This window comes from Dipteris shenzhenensis, chromosome 23, assembly GCF_047967505.1.
Source record: "Dipteris shenzhenensis isolate YYH24624 ecotype China chromosome 23, Dip_SZ_1.0, whole genome shotgun sequence".
Classification (NCBI taxonomy): domain Eukaryota; kingdom Viridiplantae; phylum Streptophyta; class Polypodiopsida; order Gleicheniales; family Dipteridaceae; genus Dipteris; species Dipteris shenzhenensis.
In genome coordinates, this window is record NC_141618.1 from 43,019,426 (window position 1) to 43,047,395 (window position 27,970).

The 27,970-nt window shown below is 39.9% G+C and overlaps 1 protein-coding gene across 1 annotated transcript; it reads left to right on the forward strand.

Annotated features, from left to right (window-relative positions):
- Positions 1-14,255: 14,255 nt before the first annotated feature.
- On the forward strand, positions 14,256-16,760 carry LOC147887417 (uncharacterized). The gene is made up of 3 exons (XM_087394310.1): positions 14,256-14,479; positions 14,570-15,047; positions 16,635-16,760. The coding sequence occupies exons 1-3, from the start codon at positions 14,256-14,258 to the stop codon at positions 16,758-16,760; spliced, it is 828 nt and encodes a 275-aa protein (XP_087250436.1).
- Positions 16,761-27,970: the final 11,210 nt, after the last annotated feature.

Below are 27,970 nucleotides of genomic sequence, written 5' to 3' on the forward strand. Positions count from 1 at the left end.
ATATTTATCATTGAGAATGGGACATTAAAAATAAGCTTTTATGCCAAGATACCACACCATACTTTCCTCTCTCTGATGAGAATGAAGATGGTAACATCCCAAGTGATGTTGTAATTAAGTATAGGGAGAAGGAAAGGATCAGCAGAGGCCATAATCTCAGCGAGCCAGTCTGCACCAAAGAGACAAGCGATACGTTGTTGAAAGAAGATCTTGCGGCTCAATATGACATGAAATGATACATATGGAGGAGTTTGAAGGGGCTGATTGGTTCGGAGGGGTAGATTCCGATGAAACATTGCACCTCCTTCATAGACACCTTTCCACTTAGCTCAAAACACTCTACAAACTATCATTAGACACAGAGGCCTATAGCTTTCAGTAGAGACATGATATCAAAGATTCAAACATACAAAGAGATGTTCTTGAGATGGGCTTCGTGTTGATATAAGTTTCATTGGAAACAGATAGACGGTTGAAGAGATATGGACAGTTCACTCGAAGGGAGTAAAAACTGTCATGAAAACAGACTGTCAGACATAGAGACTCATAACATTTTGCAGCAATATCTGATTCAAGATCTAAGCACATAGAGACATGTGCCTTAAAGAGAGATTTACGTTGATATATGTTTCGTAGGAAACAGAGAAGTAGCCAAAAAGTTATGGACAGCTTACTAGACGGGAGTAAAAACTATCATGAAAATAAACTGTCAGACACAGAAACTCATAACCTTTTGCAACAGTATTTGATTAAAGATCTGATCACACATCAACATCTGTCTTAAAGAGAGCTTTGTGCTAATCTAAATCTCATGAAAATTGGACTATCGAGTAGAAAGTTATGATCAAAACACTAATAGGGGGTCAAATTGTCATGAAAACTACCCTCCACCCATGCTAATTTCGCCTGAGGACTCCCTGAGGAGGATGCTCCCTCAAGACTCTACCTTCATAAGCAATCCACCCCTCATAGATTTTTCCTAGAAGAGGGAAAGAACTTTGCATGGTGGCTTGGGAAACAGATGGACCATGTGTGCACAGTGAGCGGCCGAATAGAAAGAACTTTTAAGGCTTTGAAAGAAAGAAAAGGGAAGAGACACTCAAGAGAGAGAGCCTGAAGAGACCCTCATTACCAATAGAGTGAGAATCCACTCCAATGCAACTCAAAACACTACAAACACAAGGGAGAAGAAGAGGTTTCATACATACAAGAGGGAGCGGCTCAGGGGGGTCACTATGTATAAACCCTCTATATCACGTGCGTTCAAGGCCTATATTTAAAATCCCTTATCTGTAAAATTTTTCATTATTAAAATGTACCCCTTTTCTATACAAATCTGTAAATTTTTCCCAAAACTATTTTAAATAGTCCCTTATGTATATTTATTTCTGTAAATTTTAGAAATAAAAAATATCCTTCTATTGAACTCATGTGATAGGGTTACATATGATGAGTGACCCCCCCGAGGGGAGCGGAAGCTCCAAGACTACTCATAGAGAGAGAATAAACTAGAAAGTGATGGACTCAAGAGTCTACATAAGAGAATATCTACAAGAGGGAGAGAAGGATCATGGAAGAGGCTTGAGGAGATTAGAGCTACAGCAACATGAGGCCTAATGGTGGAAGAGATTGATGAACAAGGGAGAGGAGGGCTCCTTTTATAGAGATTTTGTTACCCTCCACCCATTTACAATTGTTGCCTGTAGATTCCGTTCCCCGTGAATCACATAAGCCCATATGTCACCATCCATGTCCTTTTTGGCTACTCTTGCCATGTGTCCCATCATAAGATGCTCAAGACTCTTAAAATATTGAGAAAGTCAAGATCTCCCCACATGAAGCCCATAGGGACCCTCTCTTTTCCACATGTCCACATCCTCCTTATTTCACATTGGAATTCTAGAAGGATTCCTCTTGACTTCACACTCCTCCACATGCCTTCCACACGCTTGGCATGTGGCCTCTCTTATATTATTGGAACACATGGACATGAGCCCACCTCTTTATATGACTCTCTTCCTATTTTCTAAAAACTGCATAATGTCCCATACACGAATAACTCTCACCCTATACCAAGGTATTTATAATTCATAACTATGGTATTTACAATGATCCATTCCACTCATCCTCTCAATCCCATACAATATCTTAGAAAATAGAAATAAGTGAAAGCCGTTAGGCTATCACTTGATACTCAAACTCTTATCAAACATAGAAGAAAACAATACCAATGCCAAATAAAAATATCAAATTTTGGTGTCACAGCCCCCTTTTATTGTAATTGGGAGAAGGAACTATCAAAGCAACAAGGAAGTCATGTCAACAATATAACATAATCATAATTACGCTAACGCATCATGATTATCGGTACACTAATCCTACAGTTTAGAATACCTATAAGACCTTGTGCCAATCATGGGACTTGAGCCCACTAAGCTTATTGTCCTTTGAAAATGCTTCTTTCAAGCAATGCATGTACCCTGTGGGTGTTTGAAAAGAGGCAATGTCTGCCTTGACTGTTGCCTCCTCCCTCGTAGAGAGGATCCATGTTGCTTTCAGGAGGAAATTTTTCCCGATGTATGCACTTTGGGCCACAAATGAGACATCCTATTCATAGCACGCAAGTCTTCTCGCACTCTCGAGTCTTTGGAACCAACCAAGTGTGCCCAAATAGTAGCCCCCACATTTTTGAAGATATGCATGGGATCCAAGAGATGATTGATTTGCAACTGACCCCAATAAGGAGGCTTGTGAACAATCGATAGCCTCTTCATACCAAGAGGAGGTTCCTCTCCATTTGACCTCCAAGCCTGAATCCAGTCACTTGCCTTCAAATATGATGGTGGTGGATCAAGCTGACCTCCATGTGCGAGATGGTCCAGCAAAAGGTATCGAGCATGACCTTCATAAACATTTTTCCTCATATGTTTGGAGTATCGTGCAAGCAATTTCAAACCCAATCGACAAACAGGACAAGCATGGTAGCCACTTGTAACAAGTTCTACATGCGTGCATGAATGTGTTAGTATAAGACATGCATGTGAAAGAGAGTCATAAAAGCATAATCCTATATTATACATGTAAAGACACAACCACGTACCTGCACACTCTCCATATCCTGGGTAGTCATGCATGGTCCACATCAACATACCATTAACCAAAATATCATTGGTATGTCTAGGAGCTCTAATAATATCAAAGACCTGCATTCCTCTCCATAATATCTATAACTCCTCTATCAAAGGTGCCATGTACACGTCCATATTTTTTGCCTTGTACTTCCGTGGCACAAGTAGTGCAAGCATGAGGTGTCCCTTTTTTATTGTTAGCCATGGTGGGATATTGTAATTCACCATGACTATGGGCCATGTCAACCAAAACGTCAAGTGTAATCCGAAAGGATTCATGCCATCCATGGCGAGCCCAAGATGTAAGTTGCATGGCTCCCTCGCAAAGTCCGTCCACTGATTGTCTATGTGCTTCCAAGCTACACAATCTGTAGAAATCCTCAATGTGTCATTAGTGGACCGATGAGATGCATGCCATGTCATCAACTTCGCTATGGATTTGCATCAGAACATGTGCTGTATTCTTGCAATGATGGGAAAGTGTTTCGCAATCACAATATAAGTTGCAAGGAAATCTATTAACAGTAATAAAATAGCCACCTATGAGATTCTTTTTTAGCTTTTAACAATAAGCGCCCTAAAACGTCGCTATATAGTGATGTTTTGCTCTATTCCATCGCTATATAGTGATGCTTTTAAATATAAGCGTCGCTATATAGCGACTGATCAGCGTTGCTATATAGCAACGCTGTTGTGGGCTTAAACCCGAAACCCCGTGGTGCGGCGCTTTCTTTATCATCTCTATTGTGAAAAAAGCAATCTCTCCTCCCACCTTATATCTGACGACCTCACTTTCCTCCTCTCTATTCTCCACTCCTCACCACTACTCAACCTGTCTCCTAACACTTGTGCTCCCTCTCCACCCTTCTCCCTCTTTGCTTGTGTGAAAAGAAGTTTTTCAAGAAGGTGAGTCTCTTTAAGCAATGTAGGTTCGTTTTTTGTGAGATTTCATTTTGTGAGTGTTGAAACATGTTTCTCTTTGTATTGCTAAGGCTATGTGCTAGTTTTCATGCTTGATTTTCAAAGGTTAAAGACAAAAAACGAGATTTTGTGAAAGAAAGAAGACTCACCTCTTCTAGTCTTTTTGGTATTTCTTTTCCTCCTCTTTCTCCTTGTTTGTAGGCTTATGCTTTCTCCTTGTTTGTAGGCTTATACTTGTCTCCTCAATCCAATCCCTTTGAGAAGTTGCTTCTTTAAACTCCTCCTTCCTCTAACTAGTTATTTGAAAAATGGTATGTTTCCTCTCTTTTGTTGGGTTAGTCCACAAAACACTGAGCGGGACTATTCTAGGTAAGAAAGTGCTTCCTTTTTTTTCCTTTTGTTATTTTTGTTATTTGCATTGGCCTGCACCTAGCGCCTTAAGCACTAGTTGTAGTGATGGGTGTAGGAACCCTCTCTTCCCCTCTCTTTCCCTATTTCCTCTTCTTTCCCTCTCTTTTTTCCCTCTCTTCCCCTATTCCCTCTTCTCTCCCTCTCTTCCTCTCTTCCTTCTCTTCCTTTTCCCTCTTCTTAATCCCTTCTTTCAATCTCTTTTTCCGCTCTTCCTCCTTTCCTTCTCTTCTTTTTTTACTCTTTCAATGGACTGCCCTCGTCTTCCTTCTCTTATGTTTATGCTCTTTTTCCCTCTTCTTTTTTCCCTCTTTCATCCCCTCTTTCAATCTCTTTTCCTCTCTCTTTCCTCCTCTCTTTTCATAAGCATATGTATTTGCCTATGCTTAAGCTTTCTCTCTTTTTCTTTTATGCTCATATGCTCATGCATAAGAATAAGCATATCCTTTCCTTCATTTTCTCTTATGCTTATGCTCTTTTTCCCTCTTCCTTCTCTTATGCTTATGCTTATGCATGAGCATGTCTTATTTTCCTCTTTTCCTCTCTCTTTCTCCCCCTCTTTCCCCTCTTTCGATCTCTTTTCATAACCATATGTATGTGCCTATGCTTAATCTTTCTCTCTTTTTCTTTTATGCTCATATGCTCATGCATAAGAATAAGCATATCATTTCCTTCCCTTTCTCTTATGCTTATGCTCTTTTTCCCTCTTCCTTCTCTTATGCTTATTCTTATGCATGAGCATATGTCTCCTTCTCCTCTTTTCCTCTCTCCTTCTCCTTCTCCTTCTCCTTCTCAATTCCTTCTTTTTTCCTCACTCTTTCTCTTCTTTTCATAAGCATATGCCTATGCCTATGCATATCCTTCTCCTTTCTTTCTCTTCTTTTTTCCTCTCTTTTTCTCTTCTTTTCATAAGCATATGCCTATGCATGTCCTTCTCCTTCTCCTTCTCCTTCTCCTTCTCTCTTCTTTCTCTTATGCTTATGCATAAGAATAAGCATATCCTTTCCTTTCCTTTCTCTTATGCTTATGCTCTTTTTCCCTCTTCCTTCTCTTATACTTATGCTTATGCATGAGCATATGTCTCCTTTTCTTTTCCTGTCTCCATCTCCTTCTCCTTCCCTTCTCTTCTTTTTTCCTCACTCTCTCCTTCTCCTTTCTTTCTCTTCTTGTTTCCTCTCTTTTTCTCTTCTTTTCATAAGCATATGCCTATGCATGTCATTCTCCTTCTCCTTCTCTCTTCTTTCTCTTATGCTTATGCATAAGAATAAGCATATCCTTTCCTTCCCTTTCTCTTATGCTTATGCTCTTTTTCCCTCTTCCTTCTCTTATGCTTATTATTATGCATGAGCATATGTGTCCTTCTCCTCTTTTCCTCTCTCCTTCCCCTTCTCCTTCTCCTTCTCGGATGTGATTTTTTGGTGAGCTTTTTGTCACGAGCTTTTTTTCAATTTTCATGAATATTGTGAGCTTTTTATTCACCCATCTCCCTAGCATCTCTATTCCATCTAGGAGCTGAGAGGGGGTGTTAGAGGCCAACATCTCCTGATTTCACCTAGAGAGAGAGGGCCTTGCTTATGGATATGAATGAACTTGACATGAGAACTTCGTAAAGTAAGGCTTATGAAGTAATGGCAGGATCCTCATGCAATACTATGTGTGTACAATAATTTGTGCATGGAATTTGGAAAAACCTTTCTTTCAAATCAAAATGAAGGTATCACGGCTTAGATTGGGAGGAGATGAGGAGAAATCGAAAACCAACATGAAGAGAAGTCCCATCCACACAGTCCACTATCAACAAATAAAGAGATCAAGAGACTTTTTTTCACCTACATTCCACTAAATAGTTGCAAGGCTGCCTTGCCTGCCCATTCTGAACACAACCAACACTTATGTCACTCCAGGAGACCACATTCCACTGTGACATCTCTATGAACACTGCCCTTGCATCATTTAGGTACACACACTTGCAATACATATGGACGAGGGCATTCCCCACAATAACATCTGACTCCCATCCATTGCGAGCAATAGTAGCATGGGTCACACGACCCTCTTCTAGGGATTTCATACAAGCACAAGCATCCACAATGCAGATGAAGGTGATCTTGTCTGGCACGAGACCTTCAACTTGAATTTGGCCAAATAGTTGCAGAGATTCTTTGCCATGCCCTTTATGGGCACACGTAGCAATCATGGCACTCCAGGAGATCACATCTCGCTGTAGCAACTCTACAACAAACACCACCCTCGCATCCTCTATGCTCCTACATTTTCCAAACTTATCGATGCCAACAACAGTGCATGGATTACTCTACCCTCTTCTAAGGCTCCGAGACTAATGCATACATCCACAATGCAGATGAAGGTGATCACGTCTAGTGCAATACCTTCAGCCTACATTTGACCAAATAGTTAAATCTTTGCCATGCCCTTTTTGGATGGATTCAACTATCGTCGCACAATAGGGGATACAATTCTGCTGTAGCATTTCAGCAAGAACTGGCCTTGCATCATCTAAGATCCCACAGTTTCCATACATATTGACGAGGGCTATCCCAAGGACAAAATCCAATCATTTTTGGACAACATCCAAGGTAATTAAGGGCTTGCAGTCTAGTCCCCACACCTCTTTCAAAGCATATTCAGGGCATATCCCCCTCTTGCAAAACTTAATCAAACTGTCACACCTTGACAACGTCTCTAAACTTCATGACCCTATTTGGCCTACTCCTTATCTTTCACAAAATTCATGCTATGGGTCCTGTACTATCTCCCTCAAGTCTTGAATTCACTCCACCCTCTCCTTAAGGTAGTTTCTAGCTAGCTTGATGTTGCCATATACAGCATGTCCAGAGATCATTGCACCCCATGCCCTTGCATTATCAAGGCTTTCACACTTGCCATACATGTTGATGACAACATTTTTTATAACATCTGACTCCCCTCCGTTGCAACAACAGTAGCATGGATCACTCAATCCTCTGCTAGGGCAGTCACGATGGCTCACAAATCCATAAGGCAAAGAGTAGCAATGCCTCCTTGCCAATCAAGGCACTCCAGGAGATCACATCTCACTGTAGCAACTCTGTATCAAACACCACCATTACATCCTCTCTGCTGTTGCATTTGCCATACATATTGATGAGAGCATTCCCCACAACAAAATCCAACTCCTATCTGTTGCTAACAACAGTAGCATAGATTACTCTACCCTCTTCTAAGGCTCCCATGCATTGGAATATGAGTCTATCTGGCTTCATGCCACTATGTTGCATTTTCCCAAAAAGCTCAAGAAAGAACAGCATGCACATGTTCAGTGCATCTTGCAATCAAAGCACCCCATGACACTACATCCCAATAGGTCAGTTCATAAAATTCTTTGTGCACCTGAACAGTTGCAGGGCTATCTTGCCATGCCCATTCTGAGCACAACCAGCAATCATCGCACTCAAGGAGACCACAACCCATTGTGGCATCTCTGCAAACACTGCCCTTGCATCATCTAGGTTTACGGAATCGGCATACATATTGACAAGGGCATTCCCCACATAGTAACCTCTGACTATGGAACCAAAAAAGAGCAGAAAGCACAGAGCAATAAAGACACTCTTGTGCCACACAACCACCATGACCAAGGACATAGTATGTGTTACATGACAACCTCAACAAGAACATCAAAAGTGATGATCACAAGTATTACTGTCAATACTACATAGTTTATGGAAATGCTATTCTGTACTGATTGATCGCAGACACATGTCAGCAACAACATTGTCATTCTCTATGGAAAGAAAATGGCGACCTAATTCTTCGCAAAGCCTTGCCATCCCAAAGCAACCTGCAAAGACATCGATGATGCAATCACCAGGGTCTGTGAATGTTCTGAGTATCCACCTACAAGAAGCACTAAAAGGGATCAGAGGATGTTTGACAATCCATATTTGTTTTCCTTGAAAGAACTTCAATTATACCCCATAAATTCAATCTGTGCTTGTATAGGGTCTTACTCGTGCAAGTAATCTGATCTTTCTGCCCCTCCTCGTAAGTAAGTTGATGCAACTTGTGTCCGTTTTGCGACATGTTTATGGTCACACTTGTGTAGCACTGATGTCTTTGCTGGAAAAAGCTTATTAGAGACATTTGCACCTGCCTGTCGATCCATGTGTGGGAGGTCTGATTTTCCACGCCAGAAGATACCCATTTGTAGATTGTGAACCTAATGGATGATGACACCTCAAGTTAGATACATCCAAATCATGCTTATTAGACCAATATAAACAAACATTTAGGTGATTTAATGTACCTCCTCTCCATCATCATGTAAATAACCAAAGTCAAGAAGCACCGTATATGATCAAGGACATCTTGCAAAAGTCCAATTTGAATCTCCTTCCCAAGTACTCTTACATGTGTTGGAGCTTTTTCTTTTGTCTTTTCTGTACTCTCTTGCTCTCCTTAGCCTTGAGGCTCTTCTTGCACCTCTTGTTGTTCAAGACTAATCATGGGATGAGATGATGACTCTTCTCAAGTGATAGTAGCCTTAGATTCTGCAAGTGTCTCCATGTGTGGGTTATTTGCATCATTTTGTGGAGTACGAGACGTACACTCCTCACTCATAGATCTTCTTGATGGTCCAGATCTCAATGCATAAGTTTTAGTTCCTTTGAATATATATCACAACTAGCAAGGATGAGTTATATATTGCTCACGTCCATCATAGATATGCCAAGGTTATCAGTACCAAAAAGTTTTAGAATTACCTCTTGTAGTTGATTTCTTTCGCCTTGGTGCCATCTTGTTAGGATGAAAATGCTACTACTATGAAACCTATATATACAAAATGTTTCAAATCCTTAAGATAGTAGAATATAAAATGCATAAGCATATATAAATGATTCAAATCCTTAAGATAGTGAAATTTGTAACCCTTGAGACATTGCAATGCAAACCCTTAAGACAATTGAGATACATATCAATTCCTTGAAAGAAGTCCTCGATACCAATATCTTTAAATGAATGCTAATCCTAATTCAATAATAGGACTTGAGACTATTGGAGATGACCTATGAAAGCTTCGAATACATTTCGAACCATGGATCTTGCCAATAGTAGTTACTACGTGAGTGAGAGAGATGGCTGAGAACTAAGAGATGAACTGAGTGAAACTGAGAGATGAACTACTGAGCTGTAAATTGGAATAGAATTGCTGAAACAAACTGCCAAACCTCAACCTTACTGCTATCAAACCTTGCTGTGGTACTGCATAGAGATCAGTGACACTGTGAACCCGTCCATGAGGAACCTTAGAACTCGTCCATGAGGAACCTTAGACATGCCATCTTGTAATATGCATGTATATGGCTGAAGTCTCAGCCTTTGGTCCAAGCCAGTGCCCTTGGCCTCTTTTTTATAGAAGAACATTCTGCTATAAATAGCATCCCACTATAAATAGCATTCCCAATTAGATATAGATAGTTGGCCCTTTGCTACTGCACAAGTCCTCTAGACCCACGTTAGCTGCTAGGCTTAATCCCAAGCTCCCCTAAATCTGAGGATTAGTATCCAGGTACATAACATTCTTCCCATGGAAGCGGAAAAGTAAAATCAAACTCTACCTCTTAGATTGAGCTATCAATTCCTTCCATGACTGATCAATCAATGGTACGCTCCAACTAAGCTCTCCATCTTTGATATCTTGCTCTTGAAAGATAACAACAACAGAGCTCTCAATCCAAACAAGGTTACCTTCTAGTCATATTCTCAAAAAATTCTCATTTCATAACTTCTTTGAAACAGTAGTTGGAGGAAAAGAGGCGATTGTGTAGCTGCAAAACCACATAAAGTAATTTGATGGAGTTGAACATGGTAGTCATGTTTGTCCCTACATGATTCTATAAAATATGGCCATTGAAAAAGTTGTGACTTCATAGCGCATGACACGTTTAAGAGCAGCAACGTGAAGTTCATGAGGAGAGGAGGCATATCGGCTGAGATAGGAAACAGAGAAGGCCAAATCTAAGCAAGTAGTAAGCATTGCATACATCAGAGCTCCAAGGATTTCTCGATATGGAAAATCCACGGCTGGAAGATTCTCATCAGGGATGGGAGGCAATGTAGTCATTGGGGTAGAAACGGGTTTGTTGTGGACAAAAACCCATTGCTTAAGAAGGGAGGTGAGATATCGAGTTTGAAAAAGGCAGACACAATCTCGATTCGTAGACCATTCAATGTGCATACCTAGGAAGTGAGTTGTGACACCAAGATCTTTCATCTGGAAAGTCTGTTGGAGATGATCCTTGGTTTGCAATAGAAGGTGATCAGAGTTGGAAACAATCAGTAGGTCGTCAACATAAACTGCTACAATGCACACGTGTTGCTGATCCTGAGTACTATAAATCCCATTGTCAGTGTCAAAGTGGGAGAAACCATTGTTGATGAAGAAGTGATCAAGTTTCATATACCATCCTCGAGATGATTGTTCGAGCCCATACAGAGCTTTGTGCAACTTGCAAACAAGATGCTCCTTTCCACGAACCTCGAAGTGAGCTGGTTGCTCGATGTAGAGATCCTCTTCAAAGTCTCCATGCAGAAAAGCAGTGGTGACATCCATGTGATGGACACTCCAGTGATGAACAACATATAGAGCAAGGAGGATGCGGACCTTGCGCAGCAGATTGTAGGAGAGCTTGAAGTTGGAGATGAGAACCCATGTGGTGAGAGGAACCATTCCCTGCAAGCAAGCTATAGTGAATACGTAGAAAGTAGATTTTGCATTGGAGGCAAAAGCTATTGTATTGATCTTTATTGTCGTGAGGCATAACGTAGATGGCTCTAGAAATCGCTATAAAGCGAGGTCTTTTGTTGGTAACCTGCGTTGTTTGTTTGCCTTGCATGTTTTTTTCTTCTTTGCGATGGCAGATATCGATTCTATAGCAAGTATGACAATGAATTTAATAGGATTCTAATCAAATAAACATATGATGGAGCTTAACAAAAGTAGAGCTAGCGATTTGTATCCCCATGCAAACATCTATCTATCAAATTGCTTCTAGAATCTTAAGAAACCTTACAAGAGAGCACCTTTCATTCTATGCAAATGCAAAGAGAAGAGCACAAATCACGATGAATATCAAAAGTAGCAGAAGTAGAAACGGAAGTTGAAGTGGAAGTAGTAAGTTAGCACACCTCTGTCAAACGTATTGGTCTCCATATCCATGGGCTCAGCAGCCCCCTAGAGTCTGCGCTAGCGTAGACTCTAGGAGATTGCTGAGCACCCCCCTTTTTTTTCATACAAGTTGCTGAGAGAATTCAGAGAGAATTCATCTCTTGTCTGAGTGCAAGGCCAATTCAAAAATTCTTGAAGCTTTAACGATTGAAAATAAGATAGTTCGGCTTAGAAAAATTTGCTTGAACGAAGCTTTACCTGTTGCTTTGGCAGTCGTGTGAGTTTTTAGAAGAGCTGACTCCCTTAGCCACGCCTTTACAAAGCTTCCTGAGATGAGACGAAAGGGGAGCTGTGTGAGTGCAAGGAGGAGGAGGAGAGAGCCGAGAGGAGGGAGGAGAGAGGGAGGAGGGAGCCGAGAGAGGGATTACCGAGAGAGGAAAGGGGAGCTGTGTAAGGAGGAGGAGGGGAAAAGGTGGAAGGAGGGAGGAGAGAGCCGAGAGAGGGGGCGAAGGATAAGGTGACAAACTAGTGTCAGATTGTGGCAGCAAGGCATAGTCGGCATCAATGTTCTCTACTCGGATAATCGTCCCTATAATAGCATGTTGCTTTTAAGGCTTAAGATTGTGGCATCTTGGCATAATCCAAGTTTGTGAAAGAATCTCGGTCGCCACCTTTCTCACCATCATTCCAGCTCAATGGGTTGTAATGATGGTCACACAGCTACTTCTCATTGTGGTGTCAAGGCATAATCGACATTGGAATTAGCTCAAACACCACCTGTTTCACATTCCTCTACCCATTCTCTACCCATTTTCAATATTTGCACTCTGCTTTCTCGTGACCAGGCATCCTGATACTACTCTCTTGTCATTTTCTCCTCTTCATTCTCTCCCACCATTACTTTCTAAGTCTCTTTGGTTGCCTTCTAGCTTTGCATCACATTGCATTTCTCTCTTTCATCCCTTCTTATTTTCATGATCTGTGTTGGGTTATCATCCCTCTGCTCTCAATGCCATGTTGGACTACCATCCCTCTACTCTCAATACCATGTTGGATTACCATCCCTCTGCTCTCAAGATTGTCTGTATTCTCTGAGCTCCTCTAATAACCACTTTCTCTGAGCTCCCTGTGTCTTTGGTACCTTTTGTTGTGTCATCCAAAATGGCTATAGAAGAGGCTTCTATTGAATGGCTTATTGAAGGAGTGAATCTATCACACTCTATCCCGCTCAAGGATGGAAGAAGGATTGTTAGTTCACATTTCCTTCAAAGCCTTCTTCCCCATACGCACAAGCTCATCTGCCTTAAGGCAGTCATTGAAGGTGAAGCAACAATGAAGGTAAAGGTTTCATCTGCATGGGATATTGATGGTCAAGAGCATTACGTACTAGATGCCTCCTTGACAAAAAGGTATGCTCTCATCCACAATACAATCATGGCAGCAAGTACTATTAGTGATCTTGAAGAGCCTGGTTCATCATCATGTTGTGTTGCTAGTAGAGTTTACTCCAAAGAGTTTGGCAAAGAAGGAAAGAAAACCTCTCAACCATCTCCTTATGTGGATCTTGAAGAGTTAAGTCCCATTGAGAAGCCTGGTATGTACCACAATTCTTATAAGTCGAGGACTGATGTTGACATTGATATGATGCAGACTCCACACATTGACCTTGAAGGTTCAAATGAGGACCATTCAAAAGATGAATGTCAGATTAGCAAAAGCATCATACCTTGGATCATGGAGAACAAGCAAGCCTATATACTCAAAATGCGGAGTGCAAATATAAAGCAAAGGAAGCAAGTCACTGAATTACCAAGGGTATACAATGGAAATATGCTATTGGAATTTCCTCCAACTTTTGGAAACATCAATGGCATGAATGGCATGGAGCAAAAATTTGATCACCACATATGGACTAAACCATCAACCACAAACATGGCTATCTCATGTACAGTAAGGCTTAGCTACTGTGTTGGCTCATTAGAATGCCATAGGATTACTTGCCCTTATTTTGCAAACAATAAGAAGTTTAACACATCCTTTTTTAGAGGCTACCTACAAAAGAAGATTGCTCTTGGACTCTTGACTGAAGAGGAGAGGAACAAGATTGTTTGTCACTATTGTCATAAGCCTGCTTATTGCATTGATACTTGTAATTGCATAGTATATTATGTAATGCCATTTGATGAAACAATGACTAGATTGATGGTCCATGTTGGTGAACATCAGCACCTCGTGTAGCCAGGAACATCTAAGGCAATGATAGAGAAAACAAAGAAGCTTGTTGCAGATGTTTTGAAGGTGGATAAAAATGCTGGACCATGCAAAGCTCAAATGAGTGTTGCCAAAGAACTCTTGAATTGATCATTGATGAGAGGAGACAATAATGAAGGGGCAAGTGTGGGAGATATAGAGTTGACCAACTTTCTTGAGCAATTGGTACCACTAGTTGAGAATCAACGGTATGTTTGTTTGTAGCTAAGTGATTTTTAGTTTACTTAACTTTAGAATGGACCTTCTAAATAGTTGACTTGTGATGTTACAGGTTCAAATGGATTGTTGCACAAGAGAAGAAGGCAAGGTTACTTGTTGGGGAAGGTTATGACAGCCTTCTTTTACTAAAGAAAAGGTCTATGTATTCATTCTTCCATGGAAGTCATTTTCCAGGGCAAGGCTTGCTAGATGAAAAATGTTTTGTTTTTAAAATGTCAACCAATGGTCTAGTATCGGGTGTGGATCTTGTTAATCGCATGAGAAGAGGAGGAAATGGTGATTTGAGGAATTCATGGACACAATTTGATCACACCCATCGAGTGATTGGGTGGAGCACAATGGCATGCCATGTTTATGATCCTAGGTATAACTCCCCTCCATCCTTATGTATCCATGTTGCTATCATCAAGAGAGTTGTGGTATAATATTTAATAATGTTGGCTTTGTCTGCCAGTGTGCAGGAATTAATGACCATCGCCACATGTGAGATGAAAGATGAAGATGTTGCAAGCCAAATCCTATTTTGGGAGATGTTGAATGCCACAATGAAACAATGTCGGTATCCCCCTGCAAATTTTCATGGTTTCATGTCTGATGAAGTTGGAGCAAATTGGATAGCTGTGAGAAATATTTTCAATGGGGGCCCAAACAACATAATTGTTGGGAGAGAGCACTCATATCTCTTCCATTGGGAACAAAGCTTGCATAAGCACACAAGGAAATTCATCAAAGAGGATATGAGGAATGAGCATATCACCATGTGCGAGAATTGGAGATTATGTAAGACAAAGCAAGAAGCTACCAACCAAGCAAAGCTCATTCGGAAGTGGTGGCATGCAGGACATGTCTGTGAGGCCGACATTCCTTCAATGGACATATGGTTTAGTTGGTGGGATGTGCGGATTGCCCATTGGAGGAATCTCATGAGCACGGTATGTATTTTGTAGATAAATGTAGTAAGCTAAATAAATGTAATAAGCCAATTCTAATTACCTCCTTTTTTACCACAGGTAACAAAGAGTTCCTTGGAGGAGGCACACACTCCAAGGTCAAATCTAGCTGAAAGCATGCATGGTAGTTGGCTAGCAGGAGAAGGGTTTAAGACAAAGATACAATTATATGATTGTTGCATCTCGGACATGGCAAATGTCCTATTACAAAGTGCCAAACAATATGCATATATGATTGGAAGACATGTTGGGGATGGTCCTAACTTGGAAGCCTTGATGCAAAGAGTGGCCTCAAGGAGTACACCTTCACCAGCACAAGTTGCACAAATGGTGCATGAAATAGTTGCAAGGACACCAATGTATGAAGAACCAAGACCATTACATGGGGATAAGGTAACAGTCCAAAGAAAGAGAAGCAAGTCATCAAGTATACATTTAGAACACATAAGCCAGGGTATGTGATGGAGACCAAAGATCGTAAGCAAAGAGGGTGGTCGAGAAAAATAAGGTTCGAGACAGAAGGTGGAGATTGGCATTCAATAAAACTGCAAGGATACCCAACCAGTGGACATTAGGGCTTCCATAATGGAGCAAGGTGGAGTTCAAGGGGAGTCTACAAAAACATCATGGGAAAAACATGGCAATGTAGGGGAAGCTGAAGGAGCTCAGAATGAGACCATGCCCACAAGAGAACAAGCCCCAATGGCTCCACCTATGAGACAAGGAGGTCTTCCTACTGGCCTCTCTATTGTTGAAGTGCCTATCCACCGTACCTTTTGGGCAATTCGAAGGACCTCCAAAAACTCTAAAGTGAAGTGTCTTGGATTCATAGATGGAAAGTTTAAGTGTAATCGATATATACAAAGCAGTTCACAAGGAGTGGTGGCACCCTGTTTCTACTCTGAACGGTGGCATCTAGGGGTAGGAGGACTAAAAGCACAATGGATGTGGTTTTGTAATGATTATATAACGAGAATTACATGTGAGAGTGCATGGGTTTGGTCTTGAAGCATCGTAGATCAACCTTGCATACTTCCATTGCAAAGGGGAGGGCTAAACCCAACTGGGCAGACAAAGCTGATTGGAAGTTCCTCAAGAAGCAGAATAGGGACCATCCCGAAATGTTCAAGGGTCGGAGGAGGGCTGCGAGGAGATAGACAGACGCCATAGGTACTTCGCACTTTGGTGCAGGTGGACAGTTAGCATTCGAGGCAACCATGGTAAGTCTACTTCTTCTAATTTAATGTATTATTCTATTTGTTTTACTACATATTACATGCACTTTATCTAACTCTCGTAAATTGGGTCCACATCAAGCTACGATGGGTCGTCTTCCTACAGATGCAAAGACACGATGCACGTTTTGCATAGGAACAAAGCCGTGGTTTATGGAGTAGGAGGTAATGGGAGCGACGGTCGATTGGGCTAAGGTGGTTGCGCGCATGGTATAAGTCTTCTCCTACTTGTAATCTCACTTTTTAAATTGTTTTATTCTTTAAGTTCCAATCTAATTTTCAAGTAAGATGGTTTCACTCTTAGAGTCAAAGCTCGAGCATCCCATCACCAAAGGCGAGCAATCATGAGGGCGAGGGTTCAGGCGTAGCTCACGAGGGTCAGGGAGTAGGCGCAGCTCACAAAGGCCAAGGATCAAGCCAGCAAGACGAGGATGAGGCGGAGGATGACGATTCTAATTAGTAGTAGTAGTAGTAGTAGTAGTTTGCATATACTTCGCCATGTATATCATTTTGTATATCGGCTCATTTGAGCAATTTTGTATCACCCTTTTCGAAAGGGTAATTTTTTAACAAACAATGTTGTATATCTTCGACATGTATATGCTTTTGTTGCTCGATCATTTCATTTGAGCGATTTTGTATCACCCTTTTCGCAAGGAAAATTTTGTAATAAATTTTTTTTTTTAATAATTACAAAAAAAAAACATTAGTCGGACAAAACAGGGCTTGCTATGGCCCTGTTTAGCCCCACTAATGATTTTTTTTTCTCTCTATTAATTGTCACTATATAGGGACGTTTACCAGTGTTGCTATATAGCGACATTTACCAATGTCGCTATATAGCAATGTTTATTAGCGTCGCTATATAGAGACGGTTATATAGCGACCGTTCTTTTTTGATGCTTATAATGACGTTAATAACGAACTTTGCACTTGTTTAAAAAAAAATTAGTGTAAAAAACGTTGGTATTCTCGTCGAAAAAGGGCCTATGCCTTCTAGTGCCTCTTAGAGAGATGGTGTACATGTGCACTATCTCGGTGTAAAGTTACACTCTTTAAGTCTAAAAACAAATTCAAAAATCATGTTCGTACACAATTTTTTCCCCTTTTTTTTTCCCAACTTCATTTTGGTATTGAAACATGTTAAGTATAAAGTGCAAACTCATAAACAGTGTGAGTAACTATGTTTCTAACAAAATGAAATAGTCTATATATGGCTTGTTATCTTGTAGACAGGGTGTACATACATATCTTCTTGGTGTATAAATACACCCTTTAAGTATAAAAACAACCTCACAAACAATGTTCACACACACCTTTGAGAGACAAAAAAGTGTTTTCTCTATTAGGACCTTGACTCCTAGCCTATTGACTACCATGGTCTTTATCATGCTCTTAACCCCTAGGCTCTTCTTTACTAGGATTTTGACTTATGGGTTCTTGACTACCAAGCCCTCCAATACGAACCTCATCTTTACCAAGATTATGACTACCAACTATTGACTAGTAGACCCATAGCTAACAATTCTTTTGGACCAATCTTGGAGTTTGAGTTGTAGGCTTATGGATGGCTACTCTATAGCTAAACTCGATGGTTTCCTACCTTCTCCATTAATTTGTCTTTACAAGGGGATTTTAGATGTTGTTATCGATTTTATTTTCTCTCTTTTTGCTTGCTATATCCTTTCCCTTCCCTTCAAACAAAAAGCATGGATCATTTACTAACTGTGGAGTTCTTGTATGACTCTTTTCTCTACTTCATCTCATGTATCTTTGTGCAAATATCTATGACTTGATCTTCAATTGGATCCATCGGAGGTAAAGCTACTATCTTCATTGCCTAATTTTTTTAAAATTATATACTATGCCAATGCTTTCTTTCTATTATAGAGAGTATTTATATTCTACCTTTATCATGAATTTGCTAACATAATATAGTAGTCTATATCACTAGTTTACTAGAAGGATAGAAAAATCTCCAAGGAAACTTTTATGGCTTGGTAACTTAGTCGGTTCCTAGAATTATTCTAAGGCATTGATGAGGTATTTTGGGGTATTAATTATTGACAATAATGGCTTATTTCTTGCAAGACTTGGAGTTATTAAGGATCTAAACTCTTTAAGGTCAAGTTGTCATTGATCAATGATATTTCAAGCTATTTCCTTACCTTTTATGAAAAAATTGCCATACTTCTTTTTTAGAATTACTTTTTTCATATCTTAAAGTCCCATAGTCAAATAATAGCTATAGCACATATGTTTAGATTGCTTTTGGAGTTAGATAATCATCCTTACTATGATTCATGGACTAAAATTTAAATTTATGGACTAGTCTCCAATTCTTTCCATGGTTCACTCACGTTTAGTGGCACTTGATGCTGAGGTAGAAGCATCCCCATCCTTTGGCACATATCACACTCTACACATCATGTGTGTACACTTTTACAAAGCATGCTCCACCACAAACCTTCTTGGAGTACTTTTCTTTTATTTATCTCACCCAGTGATGTACCATCTAAGGGGTCCCTGGTGTGATTCAATGGGTAACATGGTTTTTTCTTGCGAGAGGACCCATTTCCTCAAGACTACATCCGATTAAATACTAAATCATGTCCTTATACTCATTCTTTAGGATATCAACTGTAAAAAAATGAGTGTCTAGAAGCTCAATAATGACTTTTCCTTCTACAATGCTAGTATAGTATCAAGAGGTAGTCTCCACCAACATATAACTTGTCGGCTTATGGATGATGGTCCTTTTCTCTATTACTCGAGTTGACTAGCTGTTTACCCATGGCCAAGCTTGATGAAAGTGAAGGAGAAGTGAAGATGCCCTCCCTTGCAATCTGTGGGTTTTTATGTAGGGTTTTCATTTCAATAGAAGGAGAATTAGAAATAAATGTCGAAGTAAATAACAACGTTATACACCGTATAGGAAAACTATAACAAAATAATTGAGTAGAAGAGATAGAGACAATGTAAGGAATAGATACTATTGTACTATATAATCAATCTATTCATTATAATAGCTCATTGTTGCACAATTTTTCGATAGTTTGACTCAAAGTTAGAAGCTTTATGAGTTCATAGACTTCTATAGACTTTCTAACTCTATACTATCTCTCAACTCATTATGTTTGAAAAATCTGTAGTGAGTCTCTCTGTAGCAATCTCTTTTCAAACTCTATTTTCCTACCACTAGGAGCTTCACCGACTCTAACATACACAAGCTCACCAAATTTCAAATGTATTCCTATCTAACATGGTAGACCATGTTCACCAAATATTAACACTCACCTTGAATTATATTGAGCTACATCATCACAACTCCCCTCAAGTCACAGGCTCTAAAAGGAGAGTTTACGACCAATTGTGCATCTCCGGCTAGAGGTGTGTTGATGAAATTTCCTAGGAGGGGCTCTTTTTGTTATGGATGGTGTTAGGAGGAAGAACCTTCCACTTCAAGGAAGGTGTCTTCAAAAATTTTGGAATTTCTCAATTCGTTTGGACCTTTTTTTGGAAGTGGTCACCTCCACTCAATATCACTTGGTGAACTTCAAAATCGGGTTCTTTGGAGCACTAAATGGGTCATTTTGACACAAATATGGCCTAATAAAGCTCAAAATTCCCCAAAGTTGTAAGTGTTAACTCTACTCAATATATCATGATGGGTAAATTTGTAGCAAAATGGTCACCTTCACACAAACATGTCCTTATAGGTGGTGTGTAGATACACCATCAGATTGGAAAGAGTTTTTTGAATCAACATATAGGTGGTGCATAGATACACACTACAAGGCACATGCCTTTTTTTGATGAAAATACCGACCTTTTTTACACTAAAAAGTTTTTTGTAATGGGCACAAAAGTCGCTATTTACGTCACCATTTATGTCGAAAAGGATATGTGGCTATAGAAGCATCTTTATATAGCAACTTTGATAAATGTCGCTATATAGCAACTCCGGTAAATGTCACTATATAGCGACTCTGGTAAATATTGCTATATAGCAACATTGGTAAAGCATCGCTATATAGTGAACCTTAACAGAACTTAAAAAAAACATTAGCGAAGCTAAAGAGGGCGAGTCCTATTTTTCCCCACTAATGTTTTTTTTTTTTGCATTACAAAAGAATTTTGACAAGCACACAAGCGAGATAAAACTCTCAAACCTTGTTTGTTACAAAATTTCCCTTGTGAAAAGGGTGATACAAAATTGCTCAAATGAGCTAAGAGACAGAAGCATAAACATGCCGAAGTATGTACAACCTTGTTTGTTACAAAATTTTTCTTTTGAAAAGGGTGATACAAAATCACTCAAACAAGCCGACATACAAAAGAATATACATGCTAAAGTATATACAAACTACTACTAATACTACTATTACTACTGCTCATTTGAATCATCATCATCATGGCCATGCTAGCCTTGATCCCTAGCCCTCATGAGCTATGCCTAATCCCTAGCCCTTGTCGAATCCATGTAAGCTAAATCTTTTGAGACGTGCCTCCTCATCATCATCGCTCACCTCCACTGATAGGACGTTCGAGCTTGCACCCTAAGAGTGAAACCATATTAATTGGAAATTAGATTGGAATTATTTAAAAAGTGAGATTACAAGTAGGAGTAGACTTATACCAAGTGAGAAGCCACCTCAACCCAATTGAATGTCACTCCCTGCACCTCCATCTCAATAAACCACAGGTTTGCTCCTATGCAGAATGCACATCTCGTCTCTTTGTCTTTGGGAAGGTGACCCATCGCAGCTTGCTATAGGCCCAAATTACGAGAGTTAGATAAAGTGCATGCAATATGTAATAAATAGAACAATAAATTAAATGAGAAGAAGTAGACTTACTACCCATGCCTCGAATGACAACCGTCTGCCACTACCAAGGTGTGAAGCACCTACGGTGTCCAACTGTCTCCTCATAGCCCTCCTCTAATTGTTGAACTTTTGGGGTTGGTCCCTATACTCCTTCAAAAACTTCCAGTCAGCTTTGTCTACCCAGTTGGGTTTAGTCTTCCCCTTTGTGATGGAAGTTTGCAAAGTTGACCTACAATGCTTCAAGATAACACACATGCGCTCTCGCATGTTATCCTCATTGAACTCCCAATTTGGGGGGTTACGATACTGTCTTTTCAATCTCTCAATAACTTCCTTCTTCTTTTTTTCATCCTAGTACTGCTAGTCAGTAGCTATGCCACTCTTAAAGTGGTGGCTCATTAATCGCCTCATGGTGGCCAACACTTTTGAGCCCTTTTTATTTTCTATTATCTCTCCACCCCTAGTGACTTCATAGTATAGGTCCTCAGGCAGGAAAGGAGGAGTCATGGGAGTGGTAGTAGCACAGCTAGAGCGAGGGGTGGTACTATGAGCGCTTATGGAGCGAAGAGTAAAAGAGGGAGTCGGAGTGGGAGAGGGCAAGGGACTTGACTGGTACTGGGTCTCATGACCAAGTGGAGACATGTAGGGATGTGAGTGTGCTAACTCGTCTACATTCCCTGAGTAACCGCATCAGCATCGACCCTTCCTACTCTTCCTTCCCTTACCATGGCTATGCCTAGGTGATGACACCTCAGTCGAAGGGGCTAGAGGGGATGGCTCTCAAGTAGGTCCAACCATTGGTGTAGGAGAGGGAATAGCTGAGGTTCTCCAGGATAGCAAAGAGAAGAATCTCACTACCTTTGCATTTCTCATATGTGCAACAAACTCGTCAGGACTTTCGATGAAGCCATGGGAATCTAGCAAAGGAGTTCCGTGAGGGATAGTTGTAGTGATAGGCACGAGAGGAGTTGGGCTAGGGGTAGTTGCAAGGGTAGGCCCCTGAGGAGTCCGTTGAGTGGAATCAAAGTTCGTTGGAGAGTACATATAATGATGTCTCCTCCTACGAGGGGTTTCATACTCATTGGACATGTGACGTGATGCCATGTCTAATTTGGAGAGATTGGACAAACGTAGACACAAACACAAAAAAAAAGACACAAGAGCGGGTAAGAAGCGGGAAGACAATTAATTACTTAAGACAATTAATCAAACTCAAATTCAATTTAATAAAACTATGAAAAGACAATTAATTACTTAAGAAAATTATGAAAGGACATCAATACAGAAAGAAAAATTATGAAAGGACAATTATTTACTTAAGACAATTATGAAAAGCCAAATTTGAAAGGACAAATATTTATGAAAGACAAGTGGAATATAAGAAGGTTCTCATATATAAAAAATATCGCAAAAAATACTATTGTTAAACAAGAGTTCTCATATACAAAAAGAGAGCACAAAATCTGTCTCCAAAAGTATGCTTAAGCAAAAGAGACATTCTCTAAAAATGCCAAAATGCTGGAGGAGGTCTACTGCTCTGCATTATTGTCCAAGGTACTTTCCTCCTCCAAGCTGCTAGGTGAGTCACTTGAGACCTCATCTTCCACTTCTTCTAATATGAGGTCGTACTCTTCAGGAATTATGTACTTGCAGTCCATGAACACCTCTACACAACCCATTATGTCCTTTATACATTCATCTTTGGTGCTTCAGTGGTCATGGCAATCTCTTCAAAACCTATGGAGATCCCGTAGGTTGTCTTGTGTGTTCCTCAATCGCTCCAGCTCCATGAACCTTCGCCAAGTGCACACACTTGGACACTATACTTCACCTAGTCTATATCATGGACAATCTTCTCTGCTTCATGTAATAGCAGAGAAGGGATGTCCTGAATCACTTCAACTTAGGGAATCAGATTGGGGTTTTGGGAGGACAGCCATGGATGAGGGCGTGGTTGTTCCATTTAGAATCCGTTTGAAAAAAAAAAGAACCAAATACAGCTAACAAGAAAAAGGAAAAATAGGAAAAGGTAAGAGAGAAAAAGATAGCTTGACATTGAGCAAGCAATTACAAACTCTTGCATTCTTTGAATTAGAGTGACAGAAGTCAGTATATGCTTGCTCAATGTCTGGCTATTGAAGCTTCACGTGGGTGGAAAAGACATAAAGAAAGAGAGGAAAAGAGAGGAAAAAAGAGGAGAAAAAAGAGAAAAAAAGAGAGGAGAAAAGAAAGAAAAAGAGAGAAAAAAAGAGAAGAAAAAAAAGAGAAAAAGAGAGGAGAAAAGAGAGGAAAAAAGAGAAGGAAAGAGAGGATGAAAAATGAGAGAAAAGAGGATGAAAGAGAGGGGAAAAGAGAGGAAAAAAGAAGAGAAGGAACAAGGGAAAAGAGAAGGAAAAGAGAGAGGGGAAAAGAAGAAAAGAGAGGAAAAAAGAGAAGGGAAAAAGAGAAAAAGAGAGACCGGATATGCTTATGCTTATGCATGAGCATATGACCATATGAGCATATGCTCATGCATAAGCACAAGCATATGAGGGTGTTGGGATGTCAAAACTATGGGCTTGTCTCTCAATCTTAAATCTGCAAGCAAAGTATGGGTGGTTGGTACAAGTGTCTTGGCCTTAATGAGGTTAGCTCCTGCATTAATTTATCTCATTGTTTGGATATTGTTTGTTTTGAGAATCATCATAGTTTCTCATTATTCGAAGCCTATGTATGTTTGAATTGCGATAGGTTGCTCTAGAAGATGTTGCCTATGCCAAATACCATTCCCGCATCAAGAGATGATGTGAAGAAGATGGTGACAATAGTGGGTATGGATTATCATACCATCCATGCTTGCCATAATGATTGTATTCTCTTTCATCATGAGCATGGAGATTTGGCTAGTTGTCTTGAGTGTGGGGAACAATGATATGCAGATGAATTGCAGGCTGAGAAGATCCCAGTAAAGGTCTTGAGACACTTTTCCATCATTGCTAGATTACAACACATGTTTTGATGCCAATCCATAGCAGAGTTGATGACTTGGCATGCTACACATTGGTCCACAGATGACACATTGAGGATTCCTACAAATTGTCATCTTGGAAGCACATAGACAATGAATGGCCAGACTTTACGAGGGAGCCACACAACTTGCATCTTGGGCTCTCCATGGCTCGGGGGGGTCACTCATCATATGTAATCCTATCATGTGAGTTCAAAAGAAGGATATTTTTTATTCCTAAAATTTACAGAAATAAATATACATAAGGGACTATTTAAAATGGTTTTGGAAAAAATTTACAGATTTGTAGAGAAAAGGGGTACATTTTATTAATGAAAAAATTTACAGATAAGGGATTTTAAATATAGGCCTTGAACGCACATGATATAGAGGGTTTATACATAGTGACCCCCCCAAGCTCCATGGACAGCGTGAACCCTATGCTCGACATCTTGGTTGACATGGCATATACTCTTGGTGAATTACAATATCCCACCATGGCTAACAATAAAGAAGGGACACCCCATGCTTGCATCGCTTGTGCCAAGAAAGTACAAGCCAAAAATATGGACGTGTACATGGCACCTTTGATAGAGGAGTTACAGATCCTATGGAGAGGAGTATGGGTCTTTGATATTTCTAGAGCTCCTAGACATACCAATGACATTTTGATTAGGGGAATCTTGATGTGGACCATGCATGACTATGGAGAGTGCACAAGTACGTGGTTGTGTCTTTACATGTATAATATATGATACTTATATGACTCTCTTTCTAGTGCATGTCTTATACTAACACATTCAAGGATTCCTGTAGGACCTGCAATAAGTGGCTGCCATGCTTGTCCTGTTTGTGGGAAGGGTTTGAGTGCACTTACATGACACTCCAAACATATGAGGAAATTGGTTTATGAAGGTCATGCTTGATACCTTCTACTAGACCATCTCGCCCGTGGAGGCCAGCTTGACCCACCACGACCATATTTGAAGGCAAGTGATTGGATTCATGATTGGAGGATGAATGGAGAGGATCCTCCTCCTGGTATGAAGGGGCTATCCATCTTTCATGGTCTTCCTTATTGGGGTCACTTACAAATCAATCATCTCTTGGATCCCATGCATATCTTCAAGAATGTGGGGGCTACTTTTGAGCACACTTGGTTGGTGACAAAGACTCGAGAGGAGCGCAAGGACACTTGCGTGCTATGAATAGGATGCCTCATTTGTGGCCCCAAGTGCATGTTCGTAAAGTTGTCCTCCCAAAAGCAACATGGATCCTATCCAAGAGAGAGGAGGCAGTAGTCAAGGTAGACATTGTCTCTTTTTGAACACTGACAAGGTACATGCATTGCTTGAAAGGAGCATTTTCAAAGGACAATAAGCTTAGTGGGCTCAAATCCAATGATTGGCACAAGGTCTTACAAGTATTCTAAGTTGCAGGATTAGTGTACCGATAATCATGATGTGTTAGTGTAATTATGATTATGTTATATTATTGACATGACTTCTTTGTTGCTTGGATAGTTTATCCTCCCAATTATAGTGAAAGGGTGCCTACAACACCTATTTCATTAATTTTGGACTAGTGCACTGTCCAAATTCATTTTGTGAGATAATTTTGGATAAAGCATTTCAAAAAAAGAGGCTCTTATAAAACAAAACTTTGAGTCAAAAAGTAAGATTTTAAAAAAGCAAATTAGAAAAAATGACGTGACATGTTATTAAAACTAGAGTACATTAAAAAAAGAGGACTTCATGTTGTTAAAAGAGACAAAAGGTAAGATTTTAAAAAATCAAATTAGAAAAAAAACTAGAGTACATTAAAAAAAAACATGACACATTTGTACAAGAAGTAGATCATATAACTCAAAGCCATATGGTGTTAAAAAACACCTTCCATTAGCTCAGCCTAGAAGATGTCATCTTTGTCTCTTACAGTTACTTTAGAAAACACATAAGCCTAGAAGATGTCATCTAAGTCTCTTATAGTTACTTTAGAAGACCTTCCATTAGCTGAGCCTCACCTGTACATTGATGCATTCTTCCATGCAGTGGTCTTTGTCTTTTTTTCCAAAAAACCATTCTTTCTTTAAAATTTTTTGTGCTTCCATGGATGCATACTTGTCAGGTAAGTACTTTATAGGCCTCCACATCCTTGCCATCAACTCCTTCTTATCCATTACCTTTGACTTTTTGGAGATAAACAAAGGAGCTTCATAGGTCAACTGTCCATGCTCACAAGCAATGCACGTTTCAAGCATCTCATTGAACACTTCAACAAGATGAAATATGATAGAAGTGTAGTCGGCATATCTGTCCCTCACCACCTTGAGGCTTGTCATACTTTCTTCTCGCTCTTGAGTTCCCCTAGGCACAACTGCACTCAAAGAAGTATAGAAGTTTGTGAGTGTGTCGGCGTCTGCTTTTGTGACCTTTCGCTTCAAATTAGGATTTGGAGAACCAAATGTTGTCCATATAACCCTTGCCTTCTGTAAGACCTTTGATGTTGAGGATATCTTATGCTTTCCATGGACATAATGATTAAGTCTTTCGAACTCAATCAAATACTTGATCTCATGCTTGAATATACAGATTGTTGCAAGATAATAATGGAATGAACTTATCTTTGCAAATTGTTTTGGAGTGAGTCTTTTGACCTCCTTTGCTTCCCTTGCGATCTGATTACAAGCATAAGCCCAATGTTGACCATCAATGGGCTGGAATCTGCAATGAAGGAGGAATTCACTTGTGCCTCTTCGCCTTATTTATGTGGAATATTTTTAAGAGTGTCTTTAAAGAATCTACTGAAGGTTTCCTCAAAATGTGTAGGCCCTGTAAATGTTATTTGATTTAGAAAACTATTTTTGGTTGGACAAAACATTATTGGGCGCAAGACCACATTGCTTGCCAAAGGTTTCTTACCATCTCTCAAAGCCTGGTATATTTGCATTGCATAGGATATATCAAGTCTTCGGCTATTAGTAAAGAGAGTTGTAGCTTCCACATCTTTGGCATTCACAAACCACGTCCTTTGACCCTAGATATATCCCACATCATCATCTGTAACTGCTTCATTAAGATGTAGATTAAGATTTTTGATTGATGTGAGTTCATCCTGATCATCTTCAACCTCGGGTTCTGAGTCTTCTTCATCTTTCTCTTCTTTTAACCATTTTTCATCCACATTATCTCTCTCTATAGTGGGACGATGTCTTTTTTTACTGCTTGAAACCATGGCTCTTACAGTACTAGCCTTTTGCATTTCACGTCGTGGTTTGCTAGCAAGAGCTTCTAGCATAACTGTAGTGGATCAACCTTGATCTTCTTCAATTTTTTTTAATTCCCATGCACTCAAGGCTTGTGTTTCATCATCCTTAGTTACATCCACCATTTCTTGCTCTAGAAGTTTGCGCTCATGTTCTACACGTTTGTGACAGTGTGCTTGTTCTTCTTGTCCCTGCATCGAAGTCTGAGCTTTTTGATCTCCTTCATGTGAAGATCCTTGAATAGGAGGAGCATATTTTGCATCCTAAAAGTACTCAAACATTATCTTTGCATGCATCCTTTTTGCCACCACACTAGAAAATTGCTCCCAAGTATATGAAAGAGTCTCCAATGCACTTTGCAGCTCTGGAAACTTTGATGGTTGAGGAGGAGGCATCACAAAGGTCTTTGAGTCTCTCCTTAACACAATAATATGAATACCGCCAACTTCAGGATCTGAACTCTTTGTAAAAATATCCACAAAGGTGTCTTTTCGCTCTATTATTATGCCTACCACAAGGCTTGAAGTCATATCTTTTTTGAAGGAAGTAGCATCCCATGGATCTTCAACACCATTGAACTCCCTTTTTGA